At 41.8% G+C, this 26107-nt stretch overlaps 1 protein-coding gene across 2 annotated transcripts; it reads left to right on the top strand.

Moving 5' to 3' along the window:
• Positions 1 to 1941: 1941 nt before the first annotated feature.
• LOC149299987 (alpha/beta hydrolase domain-containing protein 17C) lies at positions 1942 to 21126 on the top strand. 2 transcript variants are annotated; one of them, XM_089485712.1, is made up of 4 exons: positions 1942 to 2085; positions 2143 to 2510; positions 18500 to 18679; positions 20907 to 21126. In XM_089485712.1, the coding sequence occupies exons 1-4, from the start codon at positions 1942 to 1944 to the stop codon at positions 21124 to 21126; spliced, it is 912 nt and encodes a 303-aa protein (XP_089341838.1). The 2 variants fall into 2 exon arrangements, with proteins under 2 accessions (XP_089341838.1, XP_089341837.1); XM_089485711.1 differs by having other exon boundaries at positions 1942 to 2510.
• The last annotated feature ends 4981 nt before the right edge of the window (positions 21127 to 26107 follow it).

Raw genomic sequence — 26107 nt, 5'->3', positions numbered from 1 at the left:
TTTTAAAATGTTTATATGGAAGTGGGATGGTAGGGTGGGGGGGTCATTGTACACTTTATTTGCTACTATAAAGTTTGCAATAAAAAGATGGGGCCAAAGACAATTTGCTAATAGCATTTTTAAACTCAGAGACAAGTATGCCCCACGTGCCTGCCCATATCAGCAAACTTGAACTTTCTGAATGATGATGATCATGATACTTCTCTATGAATCCCAGAGATAGACTACAAATAAGAACATCCAGCCTCTCTAGATTCTGCTACTTTTTATGAGTGGTCTTATTTGCCTTCACACGCTGGCCATTGGCCAATTAGGCATTTCCCTAATTACAACAGACATATAAGTATCTGATAGAGTATATAGATAATGTTCTTATCATAAAAGCTACCAAAAAGAACTTTCATACTCAAACATTCCTCCTCCATTTGCTTATTCTAAAGTGAACCAACCTTCAAATATAGCTGGATAGGCCAGAGTGGGCTTGAGGTAGGCTCAGTCCCAACACACGGTCAGTGTGGCTTGTCAAAAGTAGAGGAGAGCAAGCTGGAGCTGAGTCTGGTCAAACTCCTTCTCTTGTGTAGTATTATGGCCCACCAAACCATTATCACAGGACAAAAAGACAGCTGCCATGTTCCCAAGTTTACCTAAGTGACCCACAGCATCTGTCTCATGCCCCCCCCACCAACACCTATGTTGTAGTTCCTCCTTTGGTGCAGGCACATCAGAACGCTCTGTCAAGGAACCAAGGAACCAGGACTCACCAATGTCTCAGGTCTCAGGACCTCATTATTAAAGATGGACCAATGAGGGTGAGTCAGACTTTGCTAACATTGGGCACCATGAGCTTTTCTACCTTTAATGGGGCATCAGAGTTTGTCTTTCAGTTAACTTGTTTCTTTTACTTGCTTGTTTGCCGTGCTCGGGACATGTTCCTGGACAAGTAAGTGGTGAATAAGTCCGGATAGTGCCATTGTACAGCACTGTGGAATATGATGGTGCTACATTAAGCAATAATAATAATAATAAATGATAATAGCGCGTGCTGAACATGGAATTTGACAGCAGATAAGAACCATCTGACCCGTCTAGTGTGCCTGTTTTCCCGAGGGGGTGTGTTATCTTTTTTTCCAAAACCCTGCCCTGTCCATGCCCTACAGCCAAAGGTTGTCAGTCCTCCCCAATGAACCTGGTTGTGTTTCCATGGTGTAGTCACAGTATCCCTAGACAAGAATTGTCACTTATTGGGGCCAAGGGGACATTTACACAAAACGCTACCTCTGGATATTCTCTTGCTACGTTATTCTTACCCTGAAATGAATCTTATCCCTGCCCATTTACCCTTCCAGCTCCCTTCTGCTCACCTACCCCTCATGCCTTCCTCCCAACACATCAAATGGCCAAAGAGGGACCCTTTGTTGTAGGGGGTGTGGTTAGGGGCGTGGCTCAGGCAGGACTGATGTGACTTTGTGATCTCATGTATTTGGGAGAAAAATGTATTTTATTCCCACTATTTTATTGATGAACACAATAAAGTTCATGTTTTATACACATCACAGCTGCAGGGCACTGGGATACCCAGCAAACATATTGAGGTGATAGAAAAGAGGTGCTTTAGGGAAGAAAAGAGGGATTTGAGGCTAAAAGAGGGACTGTTTCCCTTAGAGAGGGACAGTTGGGAGGGATGCTCCTGTGTGAATCTTGCTCCGTGTGTCTCCGCCGTGCTAGGGGGCAGCACTTCAATCCTCAGCTCCTCGCCGCCGTTTCTCCCGGAAGCATCTGCTGCTAGGCCAGGCGGGAGGTGCAGTCAGATGAGCAGCTGGTTACTAGGAGCCTACGGCCTGCTGCTAAAGACGGGTGACTCCAGCCCAGGCCCCGAGCCCCGGTAACGGGCGCTCTCTCCTCACTCAGGTATCTCCGTTCCCGCAGGCTCGGGTCGCCCCAATGCCAGAGCAGGGTCCCAGGATGAACGGCTTCTCTCTGGGGGAGCTGTGCTGGCTCTTCTGCTGTCCGCCATGCCCCAGCCGTATCGCCTCCAAGCTGGCCTTCCTCCCACCGGAGCCGACCTACACCGTCCGGGAGACCGAGGCCCCGCCCGGAACAGCAGCCCCGCGGGAGGACGCGCCTCCTCCGCCGCCGCCACAGCAGCAGCAGGGGGATGCGGCCTGCTCGTCTCCCCCGTGCAGCCTGCACCTGTCCGAGCGGGCGGACTGGCAGTACTCGCAGCGGGAGCTGGATGCCGTGGAGGTGTTCCGCTGGCGGACCGACCTGGGCAGCTGCCTGGGCTGCATGTACGTGCGCTGCGCCCCCGGCAGCCGGTACACCTTGCTCTTCTCGCACGGTAACGCCGTAGACCTGGGCCAGATGTGCAGCTTCTACATCGGCCTGGGCTCCAGGATCAACTGCAACATCTTCTCGTACGATTACTCGGGCTACGGGGTGAGCAGCGGGAAGCCCAGCGAGAAGAACCTGTACGCGGACATCGAGGCGGCCTGGCACGCCCTGCGGACCCGGTAATGAGCCCTGGGGGTCTGTCCTGTGTACTTGGCTTCCGTGCATGTGCTGCTCCTGGCCGCTGCTGGGGGCGCATGGTGGGGGAGGCGGGCAGGTGTTGGGGGTCCAGAGGAAAGAGGGTCTGTAGTCTGCACTGGGGCGGCTGCTGTTAGAAGACCCGATATGTGCATTGGGGGCAGCGTGTTGGTGCAGGTACTCTAGGAAGGCAGTAGATAAGCTGCCATTAGCCGCAGCCTGCCCCGATCCCTGGGATGTGCCGATATATAATATATATGGTACTTATCCCTATGTATGTATGTATGTGTGTGTGTATATATATATATATATATATATATATATATATATATATATATATATATATATATTGAGGGTTTTTATGGATCACATACTTTTCCTCCTGGCCCCGGTGTTCTTTAATATTCCCTGGCATTTATGTTTATTCACATATTGTTGGCTACCGGCCCTCTTGCCTGTATAGGGGCCGTGGGTGTGGAGGATGCTGGAATGGCTATTGTCCTGTTAATCAGATGTCATTTACAATGATGGAGTAACCAAAGCGACGGTGATTGGATAAAAGACCAATGTGAGGGCATCCAGGCCATATCCTGGGAAAGGGAACATATGTTCCTTAGGGATAAGTCACACGGCTCTTCCTATGGGCTCTATACATGCGCTTCGTGTGCTATTTCTGGTCCTCCAATTCAGCCTTTGCTCATCCGCAAAAGGCTTAATATACACAGAGACTGCAAAAACATTCAGCTGAACCGTATGGCCTGTCCTGTCCTGGGGTGTGTGTGTGTGTGTGTGTGTGTATATATATGTATATGTGTGTGTATATGTATACACACACACACACACACACACACAATGTATTTTTATTATTTTGTTGTAAAAGGAATATTTTCTGTTTGTTATCCAAACCAGAACATAAAAGTATCCAAAAGATACTATTTACCATTTATTCTTGAACCATCAGCCTCTTCTATTTTAAACATCTTAACAGTATACAGTGACATCACATTATGAGACACCATAAAGTATGACATACAGGCCTGTGTATTTTCTAGCACTTGTTCTAACACCCAGTATGGAGTGGCTTGCGGTTAATCATACCGGTCTCAACTATATTTGGGCAACAATCCCAACCAGCAGAAGGGCTTCGGCTATGTGTAAACATGTTGGCCAAACCCTAATGGTGAGTGCACGTGGGGATGGCTGTAGGAAGGAAGTTACAGACAAAGCAGTGGATTAAAAGAACAATTCAGGGATACCGAGTAAGAATGACAGCTAGAGGAAATATACTGGGGGAGGGGTAAGGTCTCAACAAACAAGAGAAACAACAAAGCAACTGATAGCAATTTAAAAAAAAAAAAAAAAGTGTGAAAATGTTTCTTGGATGCTATGGATACTCCCGCAGGATCTGTGACGTGGGCAAATAAAGGGTATGTTTCTTGGCCACATATATACACTATTCCAGCTGTTCAATCTATTTATTAACTAATAGGCCGATGTAAGTGCCAAGTGCTGCATTTTTCTTTCATTTTCTGAAAGTGGGCAACGTAAAGTACATTTACAACCCACCTTCCCGTGCGCAGACTTCTCAAACCCAGCTCTCTATATTTATGGATAAAGGCTTTCCTGAATCAGATGATTTGCTATAATCTAAAATTAATCTGCTTTATAATAATCATTATTTGTTGAAGCCCAGAAGCTTGATTGTGACAGTATTAAGTAGAAACTTATTTAATGAATAACCCTCAATTGTTCATTTCAACGTATGTGCTGCACTGCGGAATATGGTGGCGTTATGTAAACAGTAAATGGTAACGTCAGGGGCTGTTGTCTTCATACGCCCGGGCTCCTGTGATCCCTTTATATTCATTTTTTCCACTCTGAAACAGACGCATGCGGATGTAAATTATGTCTATAAAATGTTATTTACAAAAGAGATGGATTGGATATTGTCACAGTACTTTATCATGGCTTCTGTGCAGTGACAAAGGTCATTTGCAATACTTTGGGGTATTTGAGAAGATTTGATATGGTAGCAAATTGCTTCTTAGTTACCAAATTTGGTAGGATGGCTACCCCAAAAAACGTGAATGCTGTCTTTGTGTTTCCATATGCCGTCAGAATGGCCAATATTGATTAGCGTATCTAAAAATATACCCTCGGGCTGCCTAAAAATGTCTTCCCACATTGTGTTCCCAGTACTTCCTTATGTTTGTCTGAGGCGTATGAATAATGGTCTTGGTGACGTGCTCAGGATGTGGTAGCCCTTTTTTATGGAAGGAAGGAAGGAAACGTATACATCCTTGTATCAATGTATGCCTGGCTGTGGATAAGTTGGATGTCCATCACCATTTCCTATGAATATATTATTAAAACCAGAAATCACCTATGGTATACTTTAGACTAACCTTAAACAGCGATAAGAGTTAACTATGACACTAGAAGAATGAATACAGCACGGCCCACTGGCTTTGGTCTTGATGATTAAGCAAACATCATTGAGTCTTATACCTTAAAGATGAGCCTTTAGAGTTCTATAATGAGCCCAACTGTAATGTGACCATGAACATTGGAGCATGTTTACCAAAGGTAGTTCTGTTGTGAATATAGAACACTCACCATCCGCATCAATAACATTCCTTCTCATCGATACGCCTTTTGCCATGTGCTAGACCTGCTCCTTATTATGAGTATTGTGCAGTGGGTTGCTAGAACTGGGTAATAACTGTACTGGTGGCTACATTAGGTAATTAAAACATTTTTAGCTCTTAGGCCTCTCATATTGCCATTTTACTCGTCATTATAGATGCCTTTGTATTCTTAACACATCATTAACAATTCATCCTTCCCGGCCCTGCTGGATAGCATCTGATCTCTTGCAACCTTTTGACCCTTTATGGCATTGTGTTTTACATCGCTTTAGATGTTGGGAACGAGGCATACATAAGTGATACCTTCCGTTGTGTGCGAGCACTTCAGTGATGTAATAACAGTATTTCCCCGGTTTCATCAGTGTGTCTCCCTTTACCTCACACATTTTATTATTCTTTTGGGCTAGATAAAAAGCTTGACAGGTCCAAGGAATCGACGAGCCGTAGCTTCGTGTCTGTCTTCTAACTCTTACAAATGAGTTGGCTTGTGAATAAGCTGCACCACTTGGCCTAGAAGGACAAATATACCGTGCTCTTTGTGTACTGATGCAGCTCTCTATAACTAGACCTGATCTAGGACTATGGCCACTTAACACACTGGCTGAATTAAACGGCTGTGCGGTCTGGTGTTAATTTAACTTGTAAGGCTGTTGTGTTGGTTATGGAGTGAGGAGTGGATTGTATCTACCTGTAACTATCATAGTCAAGCTAGTTCTGCACAAGCCTAGGCTTTAGCGTGCGCTACATTCAGATACCCGCAGACAGAACTGTCAGAATCCACAAGACTGATTTCCACAACGTGTGAAAACTGGAAATCTGCAAAGTTTGTCTATAGAGGGTCATCGGAGGACAACTTGGTAACCTATTTAGTGTTCTGGTAATCATGTCCCTTTCAGAAAAGTTTTCTATTGCTAGTGATTACCTCCTCTTCAACCATTACGCACTAAACTCTTAAAATGATCGGCGCTTTTCTTTATATTGTACTTGTGAAGCAGCACATAAATGTTCCCTTTTGTGCTCGGTACTGTATTACTTTGTATTGCCTCCTTATTATGTGAGCCCTGCAGTCAGAAAGCAGTCATTATGCCGAAGCGGCGTTCTATTGTCCTCCGCATAGAAGCTGGCACCGTGAGCGGAGTTGGTTACACAGATACAGGGCACGTAAGGTGAGAAGAGCAGACAGGGCTCCAGGCTCATTCTCTCTCCAACTGTGTCCTAAGTAACTGTCTGGTGGTGTATGTGCTAATAGCATTTCATGCCTTGTTACTTGGGTACCCTGAGGTCCCTTGGAAACTTCAACTAACCCACTGGATGCAAAGTTTGATTGTGGAAAGGACTTTTTGTAGCGCTTATCTGTATGATTGTGGCACACTTCAGCGACCCTACTGTTTGCTAATAGTGCTTTAGCCCTGACGCCATCGCATGTGATTACAGGAGATTTACTGCAGTCTTATGTTATTCCCCGTATGCTCTGCTTTTAATTTAGTTCTTTCTCCGTTTCTGTGTTCTCAGTCCCATTTCTTTAGTGATGTTGGCAGCAATACTGAAGTTTGGGTAATGCAGTAGCTCGTTGTCCTATTAAACTCCAAACTGGGGTATTTTTTGATGCTTTTGCTTTTTGGTGTAGCTGATGAGAAAATACTTTTGTGCTCTGCTTCTATAAGACGCTACTAGAACCGGTGTCAAACGTAACCTCTTTCTGTGGGGTGTGTCGTCTTGTGCGGCGCTCGGCAGTTGCCCAGAAAGTAGCTTTATTTTCGGCGCTGGTCATTGTTTTATTTGTCTTGCCCCATTAGACCCTACTGGTGATTAAAAACATTACCTTAATTTTAGAATTTTAGGACATTTTCATTTTCATGATGTCGAGGAAGCAAATGTTTTCAGGGGTCTATAAAGTTAATGAGTTGATTGCTTCCCAAAAAAATGTCAAAATGTACGACCGGTTAAAGAACCCTGTGGACTGTTTTAGGCTCCCAGTTAACCAGTTGCGTTTCATGGAAAGTGAGTTTCTCGTCAAGTGAGGCATTATGCTGTTTCTATTGATTCCCACCAGGATAACTGAATCTGGTTAAAAGAGCAGAAGCCACTAAAGGCTTATGGATAGTACGTCCTTGCCAAGTATGTCTACATAAGTTGTTACTGAAATCCCATAGTGTGGCTGGATAGACACATTGGCGGTTTCTGTATTCTCTGGCTGAGAATGTCTCTTGATATTGAGTGCTTTTTCATATGTGAAAGGTTTTGTAATTGTCATGGCTTATGGAATTGTGACGTGACCTTCTTTACATTGAAAAGTCAATAACCCTGTGTGATATCACCGTTGAAGCCAATAGCTCAGGTTTATAGATTTCTGTGTACCACTGCCTGAGAGATAACATAATATACCATTCAAGGTTTAAAGAAACAGAATTTGGGGACGGGTATCTCCCATTCAGGGTTTCTTTTTTTGTTGAAATCTTCATCTGTTGGTAAATTCTGGCACACTTCACCTTTAAAGAAGTTAGACCTACATAATGCTTATATTACTACGACACGTGTGTAATACCTATGTCGGAGCTCAACAAACCCCAGCGCCAGATGGCCGGGGCAACTAGAAACCACTTCCTGGAGCCCAGGGTTTTGCAGGACAAGGGATAGAAAGTTGCCAGGACTACCATTGTGAATTCGTCGCCCTATGCTTTCCTGGGGGGTGCAGTGAAGCACCCAGCAGGGTCACGTAATGTGCGATTTGCGGCAGATCTCCACGACATGAGAGGGGGAGGGAGTGGGAGTAGTGTATATGTATAGTCCTAGCGTTGGTGTGTGTAAATGTATGTCACTGTGTTGTAGTGACAGTTTCAGTGTGTACGTGTGCATAGTGAGTGTATATTTTATATATGTATAGTGTCCGCCAGTGTATGTGTGCTGTTGGGTAGTGTGTGAAAGAGTGTGGTGTTAGTGTGTATGTTACAGTATGGCATAACACGAGTGTGTATGGTGGCGTATTGTGTTAGCATGTGTGTACATGAGTGTATGATACAGGTGCGTGCCCCAACCTACAATGGATGAAGCCGTCATCTACAAACAGCAGATAAAAGCACTGCGTTTTCATTCATTGTTTTGTTCGTGTGTCTTGGTAAATATTAGAGGGAAGGTCGCGCTAGCCATTTGGTTTCAGTGTGATTTAGCTCCAGGTCTTATCTGTATTAGCTTCTTAATAAAAATTGGTGGGTCCTTCATGGGAAGCCACACAGAGCTGATAAAAGTATACATTTCTCATTGTTCTTATTTGAAAAAAACATGAACAAACACGTTAGTAGCGGTTCTGTGGAAAAGCGATGCGTCTCCTAATCGCTTCCACAGAAGGCTCTATAAAGACCGGAGTAAGATCTGTAGCCAAAATGTTGAAAGCTGACAACAGATAGGGGGGGGGGGGAGTGCCAACACATGTTTAATATTTTGGTGCTAATAAATAATATTTAATATAAATATTTATTAGCATGAATATGGTTTAATGTGAAACCTTGAAATAATGTAATCTTTGGCCCGGTACACTTTTCTCTTTAGGGTAACTGTTAGAGAATAAAAGAGATCAGTCTGGTTCTGAAACCATGTCCATCACTTGTGCTGTTCTCTTTTTATGGTACAGTTTTAAGCCATTCCAACATTTATTCTGATGTATACCAAATCCTTCACAGGCCATGGCTTGTTATAGTTGCTAGATATTATTATATAGCAAAGTCTCCATAGTCCTATATTTTGCTCAGGCCCCATGTAATGCGACTATCAAAGAATGAAGGCGAGGAACCGGTTTAAATCGTGCAGATCGGTGCTAGATTACTCCATAGCACCGTAGAAGATAAGACATATTTTAATATTATAGTAAATATGGTTTATGTAGAAGTAAAGATTATGGTATATTATATGGTATTATGGTATAGTTTAATTTACCCTTTTAAATAGTGACTATGGGAAACCTGTACATATTTGCTGAGGCACTGACCGATCTGTCCTCCCTTCCCATATACAATGTGCATGTTACCCGTTTATATGCTTTTTTTTTTAATTTTTTTTATTTATTTTTTTACTTGCTCGAATGATACTTTAGAGTTTAGTATAAAGAGTGAGTTGGGATTCAGGCGAGATGAAACTTGTGTATTATATGTTGCTTTTCTGTGTTCTGAAGCCTTCGAGAAGTTGTTTTTCCAAATACTTCACGTTTGTCTTTTTTTTTTTTCTCCCTCTCTCCCTCCTTCTTGCCGTGGCTGACCTGTAATAACACATAGGAGGTTAAATGAAACGCTTCGACTCATTAACGAGCCAAGTGTCTTAGTGCACCGCATGAATACAAAATTTCCAATAAGTATTCTGTTTTTAATTAGTCCAAGCATAATGACATTCTTGACACATGGTTTTGTTACTGTGTTTAAGCCGTGTTAGTAATGCTTACACATATGTTCTGAGAATGTCAAATATCTATGTGAAAGGTTGCGAGATGGCTATTTTAACTTTGTGTAAAGTATAAACCAGAGTTGGAAATGAACTGCCATTGGTTTATAAAAATCTGCCCGTTTTTGGACTAGTTACCATAATTTGTGACTGCGTTTCCGTGCGCAGGAATCCTATTGCTCTTTTCTCATCTTTCACGAAAGAAACTTTTAACCCCTTAAGGTTTGACTGTAATGTCCCTGTTTCGCAATTAGTGTACTCACGCCAAATATATCTTAACCATGTTCATACATCTAAGATTATTACTTGCCCTGATTTAGAAACCACCCTCTGTTTGGTTTTTCATCAAGTCTTTGTAATTCTGCTCTTTTTTTCTTGCCGGCAAAAAGAATATCCCCCCTAATCAATTCAAGTTACCCCATCTTATTTTTAAATAATTATTCAGCCCACCGTATTTTTCTGTATAGACAACTTCCCTGTAAATAAGGGGGGGGGGGTGTCAGGACCCCTGTGCAATTATCAATTATAGTAGGGCAGCTGCCCTTCTCCTCTATTCCTCCATGATCCCACTGTTCCTGCCACTGATTGGCTGCTTAAAACAGAGGCAACACAAAAATGTAAAGGAACCACGCAACTATTGTCATATGCATTAAAAAGCATATAATGGCTGGAGTATCCTTTTACTATATATGTGTGTGTGTGTGTGTGTGTGTGTATATATATATATATATATATATATATATATATATATATATATGTATGTGTGTGTATATATATATATATATATATATATATATATATATATATATATATATATATATATATATATATATATATATATATATATATATATAGTAAAGCCATACAAATAGTTATCTTACACTCCAGCTTTTAATTGTTTTAGACTCGCAAAGCTCTTTGTCGTCTTGGCATTAGAGCTTTCAACATGCAACCTAATGCTATAGTCCTTTATGTATCATTAATAATATGGGCAGATGCTTCTGCTGGCCAGTATCTTTCCTGTATGTTCCTAATCTCGCGTATATATTGCTAGACCAGCAGTCTTACTGCTTTAGCTTGTTTTATAAGGCTCTGTTATATGGATCGTGAATAATGTCCTTCTGTAAATGTGATTACCGTGAAACACAACCATGTGTTATGTGTATGGAAGTAGAGTTTTAAAAGTGTATCTCTTCGCTTACTACACCTTCAGAGCAATTGCTTTTATGCGTTTCTTATACTTTAGAGTGAACATGCTAAATGTGCAACTGTAGTCTAGATGTTTACAGCTGTTAATATACCAAAAGTCCAGTTTTTACCCTAGATACGCCAAGGATAATACATCAATTAAACCAGTATTTTCAGACCATTATTCCATGTGTTTATATGAATGCATATTTGTCGCTTTTGCTGGATAAACAAGCACATTTATAATATTGGCCGCTGCAGACAGATTGGAGACTCGGTGGTAACCGATGACAGCGTCAGTGTATTCACAAACCTCGGTAAACATTCTATAACTCAACAGATGATGAAGCCCCACAACATTTTAATGAGCCAGTAGCCTTTGGCAGAAATGCCTTTTATTTGTAATCAGCTTTACATTCACGGTTATTCTTCGATGCTTCACATGAGTATATTGATGGCAGGTAACAAAACCTAAACATCCATTAAAGATCCCTGTTTGTAACGGTGTAAAACCCCAGTGTAGAAGAATCTTGAATGATTTCATTAGAATGGGAGAGCGTTGAAGACGGACAAATGTTGTAGAAGTGAGCGGTGGTAGCGCAGTGAACCTTTTACCAATCATTCTGCTACTACGGTAGCCTTCGGCGTCATGAGATGTGCCCCTTCCTGGCGCTCAAAGGATTAATATGATGAAAATGGTGACACCTGTGGATAGTGCAACCACCGAGAAAAATAAAACCGTGTAACAAGGCAAGCGAATCATGGATAATTAACTCGAATAAGTTTGAGCGGTGCCAAGATCTTACAGCTAATGCTGAGGTTTTGATCTTAATATTGACACCCTTCTCATTAAGACGAGCACTCGAGGCTGTACGCTCCAGCTCTTTATGTGTAAGCTAATCCATTAACACTAAAGTCAGACAGAGCTGTCATAACAATAGTGAAAAGCTAGAATCCAGATGAAAGTTCAGGTATCGCGGTTCCTCTCCAGGAACGCAGGTGCACTTTTATATTGGCGGGCAGTTCATCTCTGCTTAATAAGGAATGAATCCAACTGGATGCAGTCACGGGTTCCTAAAATAATCTGGCGGAAGGCATGATGACCCTTCTCCCTGCCAAATACAGGCTGTAAATTACACTTGGAGACATTATTGCTTGTTCTTTGATGGACTCGCTTTCATTGAAGTGCAGGAATCGTACGTACAGATGCTAAAATATGCTGTTTTTACCCCATTAAGTCCCCCAAATAAAAGATGAGCTCTCCTTTTTTAGCTTAATTTAAGCAGCAACGGGACTCCGCAAGAGACAGCATAAAGAAGTAATGTGTTTAATAGGGCTGCAACTAACGATTATTTTAATAATCGATTAGTTGGCCGATTATTTTTTCGATTAATCGATTAATCGGATAAAAAAAAACAATATGCAAATTTTTTGTTTATTTAAAATAATTTAATGAACTGGATGTTAAAAAACAACTTAAAATTTACATTAACATTCTTATTTTGTTATGATGTAATAAAAAAACAATATTTTCAAAGTACAAAAACCCAAACACAATATTTATGAAACAAAATAACCCCAAACATTCTGAAAAGAGGTGGACTATTACTGTTCAAGAAACTTTGCACCCAGCCCTTTGCCCCACCCCTGGCACTTTGCACCCAGCACTTTGCACTTTGCACCCAGAACTTTGCACCCAGCCCTGGCACTTTGCACTCAGCACTTTGCACCCAGCACTTTGCACCCAGCCCTGGCACTTTGCACCCAGAACTTTGCACCCAGCCCTGGCACTTTGCACCCAGCACTTTGCACCCAGCCCTGGCACTTTGCACCCAGCACTTTGCACCCAGCCCTGGCACTTTGCACCCAGAACTTTGCACCCAGCCCTGGCACTTTGCACCCAGCCCTGGCACTTTGCACCCAGCACTTTGCCCCTGCACCCAGTCTCCAACTCTGCCCTGCACCCAGCCCTGCCCCCACATTCTGCCCTGCCCCCACACTCACACCCTGCACCCACTCTGCCCTGCACCCACACTCACACTCTGCCCTGCACCCAGTCTCCAACTCTGCCCTGCACCCAGTCTCCTGCCCTGCCCCCACACTCACACCCTGCCCTGCATCCCCACCCCCACCCTGCCCTGCACTGTCTCCTACCCTGGCCTGCCCCCCCACCCCCACTCTGCCCTGCATCCCCTGAAACCCCACCCCCACCCCCGCGAATCGCTCTGTGCGAATGGAGCCACTCGCACAGAGCGAATCGCAACTAAAAGAAGGCGCGTGTAGCGGAAGCGGGGAACGCTCGCGGAGGGAAGTAAAAGGAGCCGAGTGCTCCAACAACGAATCGATCACTCGATTAATCGATAACGGAAATCGTCGACAACGATTTCCGTTATCGATTATCGATTTTATCGATTCGTTGTTTCAGCCCTAGTGTTTAATACGACGCTTCAGCCAATTGTCCCCTAAAGCCATTAAGTAGCTCAGGCCCATTTATTTCGACTGTTGGCCCTGCCCGTGAATCGATGGATGCTCGTAAAGTTTAATGGCATTAAAGTTGGTATCAAAGGTACTTTAGTTGGAAAAGATTGATTTGTGATTGCTGTGTGGTTAACTATGTGTTTCCTGGCACCTTTTTTGTCTTGACATTTCATATCGCGACAAGTGATTCCACATTGTTTTTCTTTTCTTAGGAAAAATATACATTTCTAGTTTCAGAAACATTTTCTGGTTGGCAGCGGGTCTCGAGTTGAATAATTGAGCTTGGCATTACTAACTTTAACAAAGGGGGGCCTTTGAGCTAATATGTTACTCGTTAAGATTACTTTATCGTGCACACATAGCACTGAAATGACAGCGGTAGCATTGAGAAAATTATACGACTTGTTTAGGGAAGGGAAGCCTGGAATGAGGGCTGTTACGTTTTACAATGCCCTACAAATATAAGTTCAAGTTACAGCAGGTTCGTTGTAAACGTTTTCTAGCAGGATTTTATAGGGTGTTTCCTTTATCATTTGATCAATATGTAGAAAAGGATTTGCGTGCCTGTTTGTCACTCAGAGCATATTCCAATTCCCCTCCTGGCTATGGCCATCGTTTTTCCTCCTTTTTGTCTTAATGGGAGATTGGTTTGAGACAGGAAAATGAAATGTCAGCTTTTCATCCCTCTGAATGATGTTCTCAAGGACCTTCGGCTCCAGTCTGTCGCTAATAAACGTTCAGCTCCCCCATCTTTAGTAGAGGAGTGGAACATCATACTGAGAAAGCAAAACAGCGAGTCTAAACATGAAGCCTGGCTACTAAACACACAAAACCAGTGCAAATTAACCACAGGCTCATCAAAGCAGCAAACGGCTTGGTTTTGGTCTTACAGAGAATGTGTTTTTTTTCATGGCATTCTTTCTGTGAATATGAAGCTGCAGTTAGGCCAGTCCCGCAGTCCAATGCATTTGCTTGCCCCCAGCTCTTTTCTGTGCCGAACACGTGACGCGCGCTACGTAAGAGACCCTGGTGCTCCACCATGGAACGTTGAGTGGAAGGCTTTCTGCCTCTGAGAATGGGCAGGAGGGCTGTGGTGTCAACTCCCTCGCTTCATTATTCATCATGAAGGGCAAACACCGGCAGGCTTCTCCAGTAAGCATAGCTGTGCTGGCCCTGTGCAATGCATACTTCTAGTGGGTGAAGAGAATTTGAAGACTGGTTAAACTATGCATTATACAGGGTCAGCCAGCCCTATTATTTCTCAGACTTATTATGGAGAACCTCCCTATGGTTTGAACCTTTTAAAGGTGTTGAAACCACAGCTCTCCCTATGGACAGACCCTGAAGCAAGCATTTGTTTTATTAAATGTGTCCTTAAACCTAAACACATGCAGTACATTCCTGAAAGGTGTGATACCTCTTAAGGTCTGCGCTTCTTTTTATATCAACTTTTCAATACCTGTAGGGTTTTATATGGACTGTGATACCTGACTGAGATAAAAAAACGTCTGCTTGCTGTGGTAGAAGTGCCATCTCCTGTATGATCCCGCCACATTCGATGTCGACACTGGATTGTGTATCTAAGAGTATAGGTAGAAGAAAACAAAATGAAAGGAATGTTTTTTACCTCAAGAGTTATCAGCCCACAATCTACTCATTATTTCTGATAATGGGGATGCTCCCCACCTGTATTCAGCCATGCTATCCTGGCTAAGAATGGTGGGAGTTAGTCGGTCGTCAGCTGCTACCACAACTGTGCTAAGTGAAGAGATAAAGTGACCGGCAGCAGACATTTTAAGATTCCAGGCATTTAAAAATATGAATTCTAAGATCAATAGGCGGTAGAAGAATATGCCCCCTCTGCCATATGTTTTAGCACTCCAATGTTCATATTCACATCCGAAGGAAGGACCTCTGTGCTTCTTGAAAGTTTATCTGACTGTATCTTACTTTCTGCATGTCGGTCTGTGAAATTGCATGACAAGTTTCTTTGGCGCGTTGAGCAAAAGGAAGCAGAAGATGACAGAACATATGTAGAACCATCTTAATTGCACACGTTCAACACACGTGATTTTTGCTGCGTGACCATAATCTCCCATAATCTGCGGAAACACAGCCAGCCACCCAAGACCGTATTTATTATTTCAACTTGATTACTTGGTCAACATTTTTATTCTTGAGAAAATTGTGCTAACAAATCTAGGCCGTCTTTTAATATGCGCTGTAACATGCAGATGTTTACCATAGGAAGAGCACATATGCCTTTTCTCCTTGGAATAAGTCGTTTTTTAATGTATAGTTGGGCTTGTGTGTAGGAAAGAGGTTTTTGTACAGCTAATGTATCATACAGGCAATCCCAGGAACCAGCGAGTCCTTCCTAGAGTTGGATATAAAGTAGTGTGAAGTTTAGTAGATTGGCTGCCGGGATTTGTCAGACAGCGGCTCGGGGTACTTTTACTGCTCTGTAAAGCATTGATACAAATGTCTTCTACCAGCTCGTTGCTAGAACATTTAACCAGCAAACCTCCAGTACTGTAGAGGTTAAATGATAATCAACTTCTGAGAAAAAAACAACTGAATCCCGCACAGAAAACATCTATCACGTGTAAACATTTTTTTTATTATTTAATTTACAAATTATCCAGATTTACATTTTCCACCTCCGACATCAAACCTGTTTCCAGTGAAGACACAGGCAAAGTTTCCTATGACCCCCAGCGGCGAATATATTGCGAATGTACTGCTCTTAGCTCAATTCAGACTTCATTCAAGTCTTGTTCTGGAAAACTGCCCATGGGCTTCTAGCGCAGGATATTGTTTACACCTCCTCTGTAAAGCTATTCTCACCGGGTGAGATGCAGCACTTCAGGATACAAGAGGTTGTTTTTGTATTAGCACTTGATTTAAATTACAGGATTAATATCTTGTATATAGGTATAAGGGTTAGGCTCCCTTTTAATAGCGGTCTTGTACTCTACCAGGGAACCAATGACCGGTTTGGGATGAGTTGGAGGCTTCAGGGTGCGACCTAAAGAGCATTTTCCAAATAAACTGGGGAGTTAATCCTTGGAATGTCTGCCTCCTACAAAGATGAGATTTATGAATTCCCGGGAAAGCTGGAGTCAATCTACAATTTTGTTTAACCAGTGATGTGCCACAGTGGAGAGTTCCAGTACTTGGTGTCTCACTATTGAGTACCAGAATCATTCCAACCGTTTGACCCTCAAAGCTGTAAAATTTCCAGCTTTTTTATTACATCAAAATGAGAGAATAAAGCACGCTGAAACTTTTCTGTTGCCTCACTTTGTATCCAGTTTGGATGAATAAAATGATTTAGTGGCTCAGCGTGTGGAGGCCCACCATCTATCCTTAAACATCCTGCTTCCAGATGCGTGTTGTGTGATGGCCATGACAAAGCATGCGAAGGAAGATGAGAGTTACTGGAGTGAAAAGATAATATACATTAATCCAATTAGGAAGACAAAAATGATCAAACATATGTTCAATGTGGTAGCAAATGATAGACTAATAGGTACTGAAATAACACAAGTAGATTTTTTTCCCTAGGCTGTCATGTGCTGATCACTAGCATGACTTCCTATTCATTTTTTTTTTCCTCCCGCTGACCACTTATCAAAGCTCGTTGGTCTTTATTCACAACTTTAGAGTATAAGATATCCCATGTTGCTGTCTTGGCTAAAGTTTGCAACTATCCCTTAGATGTGCCTTTTGCACAGTTTTTCTTATTGTGGTATCGTGAACACTGACCTGCGAGGCCTGCAGTTATTTACGTGATACTCTGGGTTCCTTTGTCACCTCCTAGATGAGTTGTTGTTGGCCTCTTGGAGGATTTTGGTAGGCCGACCACTCCTGGCAAGGTTCTGCGCTGTTCCCGGTTTTCTCCATTTCTGATGATGCCTCTCGCCGTGGTTCTCTGGGGTCCCAGAGCCTTAGAAATGGCTCTGTAACTGTTTCCAGACTGCTAGATGTCATTAACGTTCTTTCTCATCTGTTCTTGAATTTCTTTAGATTGCGGCATCATGTGCTGCTTTTTGAGACCTTTTAGCCTACTCTACTTTGCAAGACAGTTTCTATTTAACACCTTCTTTACTGAGGGAGTTTTGTGTCCAGAAACCTGAAAATTTCAGCACTTTACATGCTTTACTTAAATGATTTTTGTATTTTTTGTGCATCTACTCAAATTTATATAATGTTTTTCAAGGACAGATAAAGCTTTCTTTTGTTACATTCTTTAGATATGTAGTTTAACATTTAGTATTAAAATAATGGAAATATTTTGGGGAAAACGCTCTAATACTTTACTATGAAAATGGTCCTCAAACCAGTTCGGTTGACCCAAATACCACAAAATCTGTTAATGTACGTGTGTTGAATTTTGTAAGATTTTTTTGGAAGTTACGAGGTACAAAATGGAACATGCCTGTTAAAGCCTATGTCTCATTTGGGACTGTATGGCAGCCCACTGGCTTAAAATGCAACCACCAAAGTATATATTTTATGGAGAGATGACAACCCAGGGTATGCCACTAGGAGCATTTGGACACTTATCATGCAACCAGTTGGTTACCAATCCCTGGCAAAAGGATCTAACTTTTATTTTTAGTTTTTTTGCTTTTTTTTCAGCAAACATTCCATGTTTTCTAGGACTGTTTGCACATATTACATGTAACTGGAGAGAAACCCCCCAAAATGTATTGAGCTGCATCTGCAGAAATACCCCATGTGTATAGGTTATTGTATACATTTTTAAAACCTACATCGCACGCTTCATGATAGGCTCATTTCAGTGCACAACGGCACGCAATAGGGCACACAAATGAAAGGGTTAAATGATACAAAAATAATTTAGATAAAAAGATACATTTTCACAAGTATGCCAAACTTTTGCTTCTCGTGCACCTTCTTTTGTGGACCACCACTCCCATCACACTTATTAGCTTGGCTAAGGGTGATGGGAGTTGTAATCCACAAGGTGCACAAGAAAAGCAAAAGGCTGGCATCAACCCTTTTCTAAAATAAATGTGGGTGTAGGGTATATTTATTTGTGATTTTACACGTACATCGCTTTACGTGTATGGATCTTTACTTGGATGTTCCCGGTCGTGTTACTCCTGCATGTATCAGGCTAGCTTTAGCGACTCCAGCTTTTCACGGCATTCTTTGGAAGCGGTTGCAGAGATCGCTAACACGTGTCACTCTTTTCTGTGCAGCTATGGTGTCAATCCCGAGAATATCATCCTGTACGGTCAGAGTATAGGCACTGTTCCCACCGTGGACCTGGCTTCTCGATATGAATGCGCAGCTGTCATTCTTCACTCCCCTCTGATGTCTGGCCTTCGGGTTGCGTTTCCTGACACCAGGAAGACCTACTGCTTTGATGCATTTCCTAGGTAAGTCTTATAAGCCAAATTTCCATGATAAATAAATGAAATCCCTTAACTTTAAATGTAACTTTAATGTTTGTGTGTGGTGCAGAGATATCTGTATGTTGTGCAGTTCTTAATGCAATGCACAAAATTATACAATGACAAATTCAAGTGGGCAGCCTTGGACGTTACAGTCTACTGTACAGGTACTGTCTTTAATTGATCTACCTGTGGAGCCCCAAGGCTGTGTAGAGCACCATGGGAGTTGTAGTTCTGCATTTGTTCGGCAGCGTTGTAGACCTTCTTTCTGTATTGATGTTTTTTCCCCCCCCAGTGGCATGAAATAAACTGTATAATGTTGGTATGACATCCTTGGCAAAGCGTCTAGGGTTTGTTAGGTGCAAATGTTGCAGCTGTGGGATCTTTGTCCGCAAAATGTGCTGGTTAAATATTGGCTTGTCCAGAATTCGGAAGCAGACATGGCCAAGGGACAGTTTCCAGGTTTCAGAAAATGCTAATATTGTTTTGCTAGTTTGTATGAGGGGAAAAAAAACAGACGAAATTTTAGTCCTCGAGGCTTCTGGTACTTCTATAATTCTGCCCAGCACCTTCCAGAAGCAGGATGGGGGTGCATCTTATGTGTGCAAGAATCATGCCTTTAAAGACCCAATTAGCTTCTTTTTTGTCCTTTGCTAAGGCTTCTGCAATAAATATATTACAGTATCTATTGAAGTATCTAGGAGTTCCACTTGCCTCCTCTGAACAATGATGTAAGGAATGCCATTAGATGGCCATCAGTATGGGGAGAAGTCTAAAAAATACCCAACTGCTTGATACAGCACATGCATTTGGCTTATTGCATGTTGAAATATCACATGTGACAATAGCATGTCAACACCCTTAAAAAGAAGTATTAAAACACCTAAAAAAAAACTTACTTGAATTGATTATAAGCAAAGCACTATATAAAATAAAATTGTGTAGTCTCTAAGCCTAAAGTTTTAGTTAAGAGAATAAATGGTCTGAATAGATAAAATAAATCAGGGCTTGACAAATTTGTTGTGAATCTAGGCGCCAGCTAAAGTTAGGAGCCAGGATTTTTTTTAAACTAACAGTTGGTTAGGAGTGATCGGATCATCATCAGCCCACTTACTAAACTCACAGCATTTGACCTGGAAGCACCCTGGACTTTCAGGTCAGTGCTGGTTTTTTTCTTTATTTTTTTGATTTATTATTATTATTTTTTTTTTTTTAAACTCTTTCAACCCCTCTCCCCTGTCCCTGAAGCTGCCTCTGGCAGCTGGGACACAATTGCTGGTCTATAGATCAGCCATTGCAGGGAGGGGAGTCTCTTTGATGACTGCTGTAGGCTTCGATGCCTACAGGAGTCGTCAAAGGGCTTGTGGGGGTTCGTTTTTGCTGTTGCTGGTCTGCCTGGGCAGACCACCAGCAGCAGAGCCCCGTACAAAACGGGAATTAACCCCTAAAATGCGATCACGGCATGAAGGGGTTAACGCTCTCATGGAGCGATCGGGCAGCAGGGGGATGTTGTGTCAGGTTGTGTGGGGACCCAATCAACACACAGCCCCTTTCCCTGAAGCTGTCTGTGGCAGCTGAAAACGCAATTGCCGGTTTGCCGGAAATCGCGTTTTCAGCCTACAGAATCACTACGTAGGAGTGATCTCAAGCTCGGGGGCGGGCTCTGGGTGGCTGTGCTGGTCTTCCCAATTTTGGGGAGATTTAACAGGCTGACAACCGCCTAGGCGCCAGGACAAAATTCTCAGTCGCCATGGCGACCTGGCGCCTGGGATTTGTCGAGCCCTGAAGTAGATGGATCCCAGATTCTAATAAGCCCATCTCTACCTATATTCTGCATACGAGTAAGCTATGACTTAATGTCCTTTTAAAATGTGGCACTGCTTGTGGGTACCATGAGACGTAGGAGTCCTGGAAGGATTTTTTTAATATAGATAAAAATAAAATATAGATTCAGATAAAAGTTTAATTACATTTTTTCACTTAATTGCGTTCCTCTCCCATTAAGCCCGGTATTACTGGGGTCACTCCCTTTTTGGACACCTTAGTTTGGTCAGTGTCAGAAGAAGAGTATCAGAAGGCCATACCCAAATTTTAAGCAATAGTATGTATGTCAAATGTGCTGATGGTGCAAAATGTATTTTTTCCACATTATGTCTTATGTATGCGTGGGTAAAATTTGTTGTCCTCTAATGACTTTTTGTCTTATTTGCAGCATTGACAAGATCTCCAAGGTGACTTCCCCTGTACTGATAATTCATGGAACTGAAGATGAAGTCATTGATTTCTCCCATGGCTTGGCCATGTATGAGCGCTGCCCACGGGCAGTAGAACCTCTATGGGTGGAAGGAGCTGGGCATAATGACATAGAGCTGTATGCGCAGTATCTGGAGAGACTAAAGCAGTTCATAGCGCATGAACTTCCCAACTCTTGAGAGCTTTCTTTGGTCTTACCTCAGTTACTGTGAATGGCAGAAAGTCTGAGAATTAGTTTCCTCCAAGGTGCTGGGCATCTGTTGACGCAGTCCAATAATTCCCCACGTGGGTTCGATTTTGCTGATGAAGCATCCAGTAGCACCTGTCTTTATTTTAATTTCAGTGTACAATCAGCTGCTGTAACCTAATCCCAGCCTTTTCAAGAGACCAAAAGATCCTGAAATGCTTTTTTTCTAGAGCGCTGTTTATATTCTGGAACTTGTTTACACAACATCGTTTTCAATACTTCAACATTCTATTGCCAGTCAAGTCTCACCACTAAAGCTCTGGACCAGCTGGCTTTACAAATGGTCTTTTGGATCCGACGTATGATTGCAGCTGATAATACTGTTGTTCATTCTCCGACAAGGATTTTTTTCAATGAGTCAAGTTTTGCTTATTCGGTATCTGGTATAGATGTGATATTGTGATGAAACATCGTCTTTAAGATTATTCCCCCCCCCCCCCCCCCCGAGCGGCCCGTAAATTTCTTTATCTGCGAAAACTATTTGAAAGTAATCGATAATATATACGAAGACAAAATGAAATTAAATGCACAGCTTTCAGATCTTTTAAAAATCAATATAAATAAAATGTATCATTACAACAAAATGTGAAAATGTATTACTAGGAAACACTCAGACTCTAGCGATGCCCTTGACATTCTTCTAAACCGCATTCCATGTACAAGTCTTGGTCCTTTTTGACACTAGTATCTTACAGATTTTTCTGTTTGTTTTGTCATAATACTATGATAAATGACTGGTCTGTTTTTTAAACAACTACGATCCTTTTGTTATGGTTTTTATCCCTACATTGTTTTTGCTAGTAAATGATTTTTTATAATGTTTCCAGGGAAAAGAATGGTATAAACATTTAAGGAGAAAATCCTAAACTGATAACTTTACTTTTTTTTTTCTTGTTTACACTGGAAAGGCACAATATTAAACTCATAAAGATAACACTAAGTGGTTGACCTGTGGACCCAGCTCTACCAGAAGAGATTGAGATGCGGCGCGTTGACCATGTGGCAATGTTCTCTGTTGGTGGATGGCCTGTGAACCACCTATGTGACCCCTTCCTGCCGGAAGAGGTTTGGGCCGTGGAATATACTGAGCGCTGATGTTTTTGTACAATGAATGCAATATATTCTGGTTTGTTTCTTGTCGCTTGAGGACCGTAATATGGTTGTGTTGGAATAAAGAATGCATGGAAAGGAAAACATGGTGGCACGTGTCTTTTATTGTTAGTTACCACAAACTGCAGCATTGGTAGCTTATTAAGTTAGGAATAGTTATGGTATACTGAAAACAGAAGTTCCATTTTCGATAAATTTAGCCATAGAGTGGATGTATATGCTTAATACAGTATTTTAAAACACCAGGTCATCATCTTATGTTATCCGCCTCTGACATACTCTGTTTAGCAGACAAATTACCGTGTGTGTATATATATATGTGTGTGTGTGTGTATGTATGTAGATGGCCTTATTTGATTCCAGTTTAATAAAACAAAAGTAATTTCAATTTGAAATCGGAAAATAAAGCGAAAATTAGCATTTAGTTGTGTACAGGTAAAAAGTCATGTTTAATCTTAAATCTCCTCATCATTGGATTATAAATATGGCTGCCAGGTAGGTTGCAAGCACATGCACACGCAATCCTCTGATATGTCACAGTATGCTGTGCACCCAATCATGTGTACGGCATTCTAGGACTGAACAGAACAATGTCTGGAAAGAGCACCCAAAACAGCCTTATTGACATGCTCTAGTAACCCGTACCAGCATTATTTATGTAATCGTAATTATATATATATGTGTGTGTGTGTGTATATATCTATAATGTGTAATTTCCTAGTGATCTTGCTTGCACATGGTAGTGAACCCTGTTCTCCGCATCCATTAATGCATTTTGCATTACAGCTCAGCCCTTCTAGCTGGAGGAACCTTCCAGCGTCAGCCCCTCGCATGCGTATTTTGTGATGCGAGTCTCTTGATACTTTTTTTTTTCTTTCTTTCTAAACAGCGATACGCTTTGGGAGCAGCTTCACAATATGTAGGCTTTAAATAGTAGGAGGGAGAGGACATTTAATTAATAGTCTATGCAAACACAGATGAGATACGCTCAGTGCTTGGGCCAGGGGTCCCATCTGTTTGTCTCTCTAATAACATACAAGTTTCTGTTATGCCATGCTAATAAGATGAGCCATTATCGCCCCACGCTCTGTAATGTAAGAGAACCTAACTGCTGCACTTAAACTAATGGGGTGCGTGATTTTAAGACATGGCTGACCTTTCTGCTTTTATAATGAAGGATAAATAACGCTGTAATAAAGCTTTCCCAACATCGATAAACCGACCGAATTGAATCCAATTAAAAGGAGACATGTATGCAATCTGTGTCTTTAGCCAAAAGATCTCCAAAATGTAGAGGAGACTTTAGTAATGTTTTAATGGTGTCTCATTAAAGAGGAACTGTCCCCTATATACCATTTACCAACTTTTCATTTTGTAAAGCGACCTAGGGCTTGAGATTTTTTTTGTTTTCGTGAGATTGTTTTCAAAAGATTTGGTTTCAAGGTAAGGAACAGGGTTACCCTGCAAAAGCAATTAAATCCCCTGTGTTCTGTCTAAAGCTGTCAGTCTTAATAAATGGTCAGTGCAGGTCCTGAAAACAAACAGAGCTGGCCCATGGTATACATGTTATTACGTACAGAGAATTGTGAAATTTGGGAAACACAGATTCTCTTTAAAGGTGATCGACTTTTCATACTTGTAACTTAAGGCAGCATTAGAAACGCCATTCCTAGTCCTGTTCAATGCCTTTCCATTGCATGTGATGCCAATACTTGCGTTGATATGTTGTTGCCATAGCAACTGAACAGGCTGCTTAAAGTTCACTGTTTTATGTGATTCAAACTTTGAGCAAAAGAAGAAAAGAGAAAATGACAGCTTTAAGCTTTATTAACATGCTACAGAGTTATTTGTCTGAGCTCTGGAGACAGATGCATGTACATTTATTGAGGTTTGACCCACTGGCTTGTAGGTTTTCTGTGCTGTTGCCATTTAAGAACTGTATACCCCAGTCCAAATCCTAAACCAAAGTCTTGTAATAAAAAGAACCCTCCAAGTGCTGGTCTTATATAAGACAACCAGTCCAGCCATAGGCCTGATGCAGTCTCAAAGGGGTTTTGTTTGACCCTATGTTTACATGTTGATCCAAGTGGACTCCTACCAGGGACTCTGGCTGCTATGCCAAACACCAATGGAAAGTTTGGATAACCCTGTATTTATGGTATCTAAAACCCCAAAATACATACAAATAGGGTGATATGGATTCCTCATGCTGTTCTTGAAGATAAAAAAAAATCTAGATCCTCATGTCATATTTGTGACACCAAATACTAAGGTCTAGATGGCTGGACCACCTTGGAATTAATAGCACCTGTAGCAGAGGCTAACATTAACCTTATCACCAGCCATCATAACGTATGGGAATGGATTATTGGTCTTGTGTCGGCTGATAGAATGTGTCTACCGGCAGATTCTGTAATGCTATTACAATTACGAAGAGTGGAATTTAGCAATAACCTTAAAACTGACAATAACCAACACATAAGACACACTGGTAGAGACAGAAGAAGGTGGCCAAGCATACAATCTGTTAAATTATGGTTTAATACGCTATCATGTATACTAATTATTTCTTGGTATGTGCTTATGTTATCTTGCTGTATAAGGATGACCGTCTCATATATATATATATATATATATATATATATATATATATATATATATATATATATATATATATATATATATTGTCCTTTTGTTGAGCCACATAATCTGACAAAGGTCTTTTTTCAGGCTTTTAAAGGTATCCAATGTCAGACAATATTAATAGATTTAGTAATAGAAATGAAGGCCATATGTAACAGCTGTTTCTCCTTACATCGTTTGTGGCTGATTTTTTCCAAGAAGGTACAATGAATCCGCTCCTCTGTGATCCAGGGGATCCTTAAACACAACTACTACTGTTTCTTCTTGGTCGTGCAAGAACATAGTGGAATTAAGGGTGAGTGTTTTACTTTGTCATAGTAAAACGGTTTAATGCGGCTCCAAGCACTGCATTTGTTGAACAGCGCTTGTCTACTTTAATGGTTTTTACCACCTTTAAATGGCAGCGTGTATTAACTACGTGATTTGCATTCGGAATAGTGGAGAATATTGTGGTGGTCCAGAGGATGTGTCCGACAGTAGTATCCAAAGACACTTTCATTTGTTCTTTTTGCTAATGTATGTGTGTACCTTAACCTTACAAACCCACATAATGCCACAGCAGATAAGAACCAATCGGCCCATCTAGTCTGCCTGATGTAAAGACTGCTTGGTCTTGTCTTAGGTCCAGAAGAGCTTGATGCCTTCTCCACACATTTAAATTCCCTCACTGTATGATCTGGATATGTACAGTTCAATTTGATTTTGCTATAATTAGTTGAAATAAGATATTTCATGGTTGAGTTCTGGTGTTTAGGATAATCCGGAAATAGGCTTTACAATCACTCAGGTGTTTCTGTGCTGGGGATTGAGACTATTCTCAGAATTAGGAACATTTCAGACCCCAGTGAGTCTGTGTGTTGTCCATGGGGGCTGACTCCAGGTTTGAGACTCAGGCCAGTCCTCCCTATCACTCCTGTGAGTCTAGGTAGCATCTGTTTGTTTTTCCTTCCCAGCTCCCTGGTTTGAGGAGTCAGTTCCAGCTGCTGTACAGAGAGCTGTCAGTCCCCCTGTCTGGGTCTCGGCTGCTAGGGACCTGGTGCCTGCTAATTACTGACTTTGGGATAGAGGGAGGGGAGGGCTAGGGTCGATCTCATCTGTCTGTGGAAGTGTAAGCAGAGACAGAGGAGAAAGAGTTAAAACCAGGGGAGAGGGGGGAAGAG

The sequence above is a fragment of the Sceloporus occidentalis genome, unplaced genomic scaffold (genome assembly GCF_023333645.1).
Source record: "Sceloporus occidentalis isolate IW3139 unplaced genomic scaffold, rSceOcc1.0.p SCAF_26, whole genome shotgun sequence".
Classification (NCBI taxonomy): domain Eukaryota; kingdom Metazoa; phylum Chordata; class Lepidosauria; order Squamata; family Phrynosomatidae; genus Sceloporus; species Sceloporus occidentalis.
Note: the sequence above shows the minus strand (reverse complement) of the source record. Positions and strands in the feature narration are given on the sequence as shown.

Bases quoted from the DNA above. Each gene is read 5' to 3' on its own strand.
- LOC149299987 (XM_089485711.1), top strand. From the start codon at position 1,942: ATGCCAGAGCAGGGTCCCAGGATGAACGGCTTCTCTCTGGGGGAGCTG. The intron at 2,511-18,499 runs GTAATGAGCCCT...TTTTCTGTGCAG, and splicing joins TGGCACGCCCTGCGGACCCG to CTATGGTGTCAATCCCGAGA. The intron at 18,680-20,906 runs GTAAGTCTTATA...TCTTATTTGCAG, and splicing joins TGCTTTGATGCATTTCCTAG to CATTGACAAGATCTCCAAGG.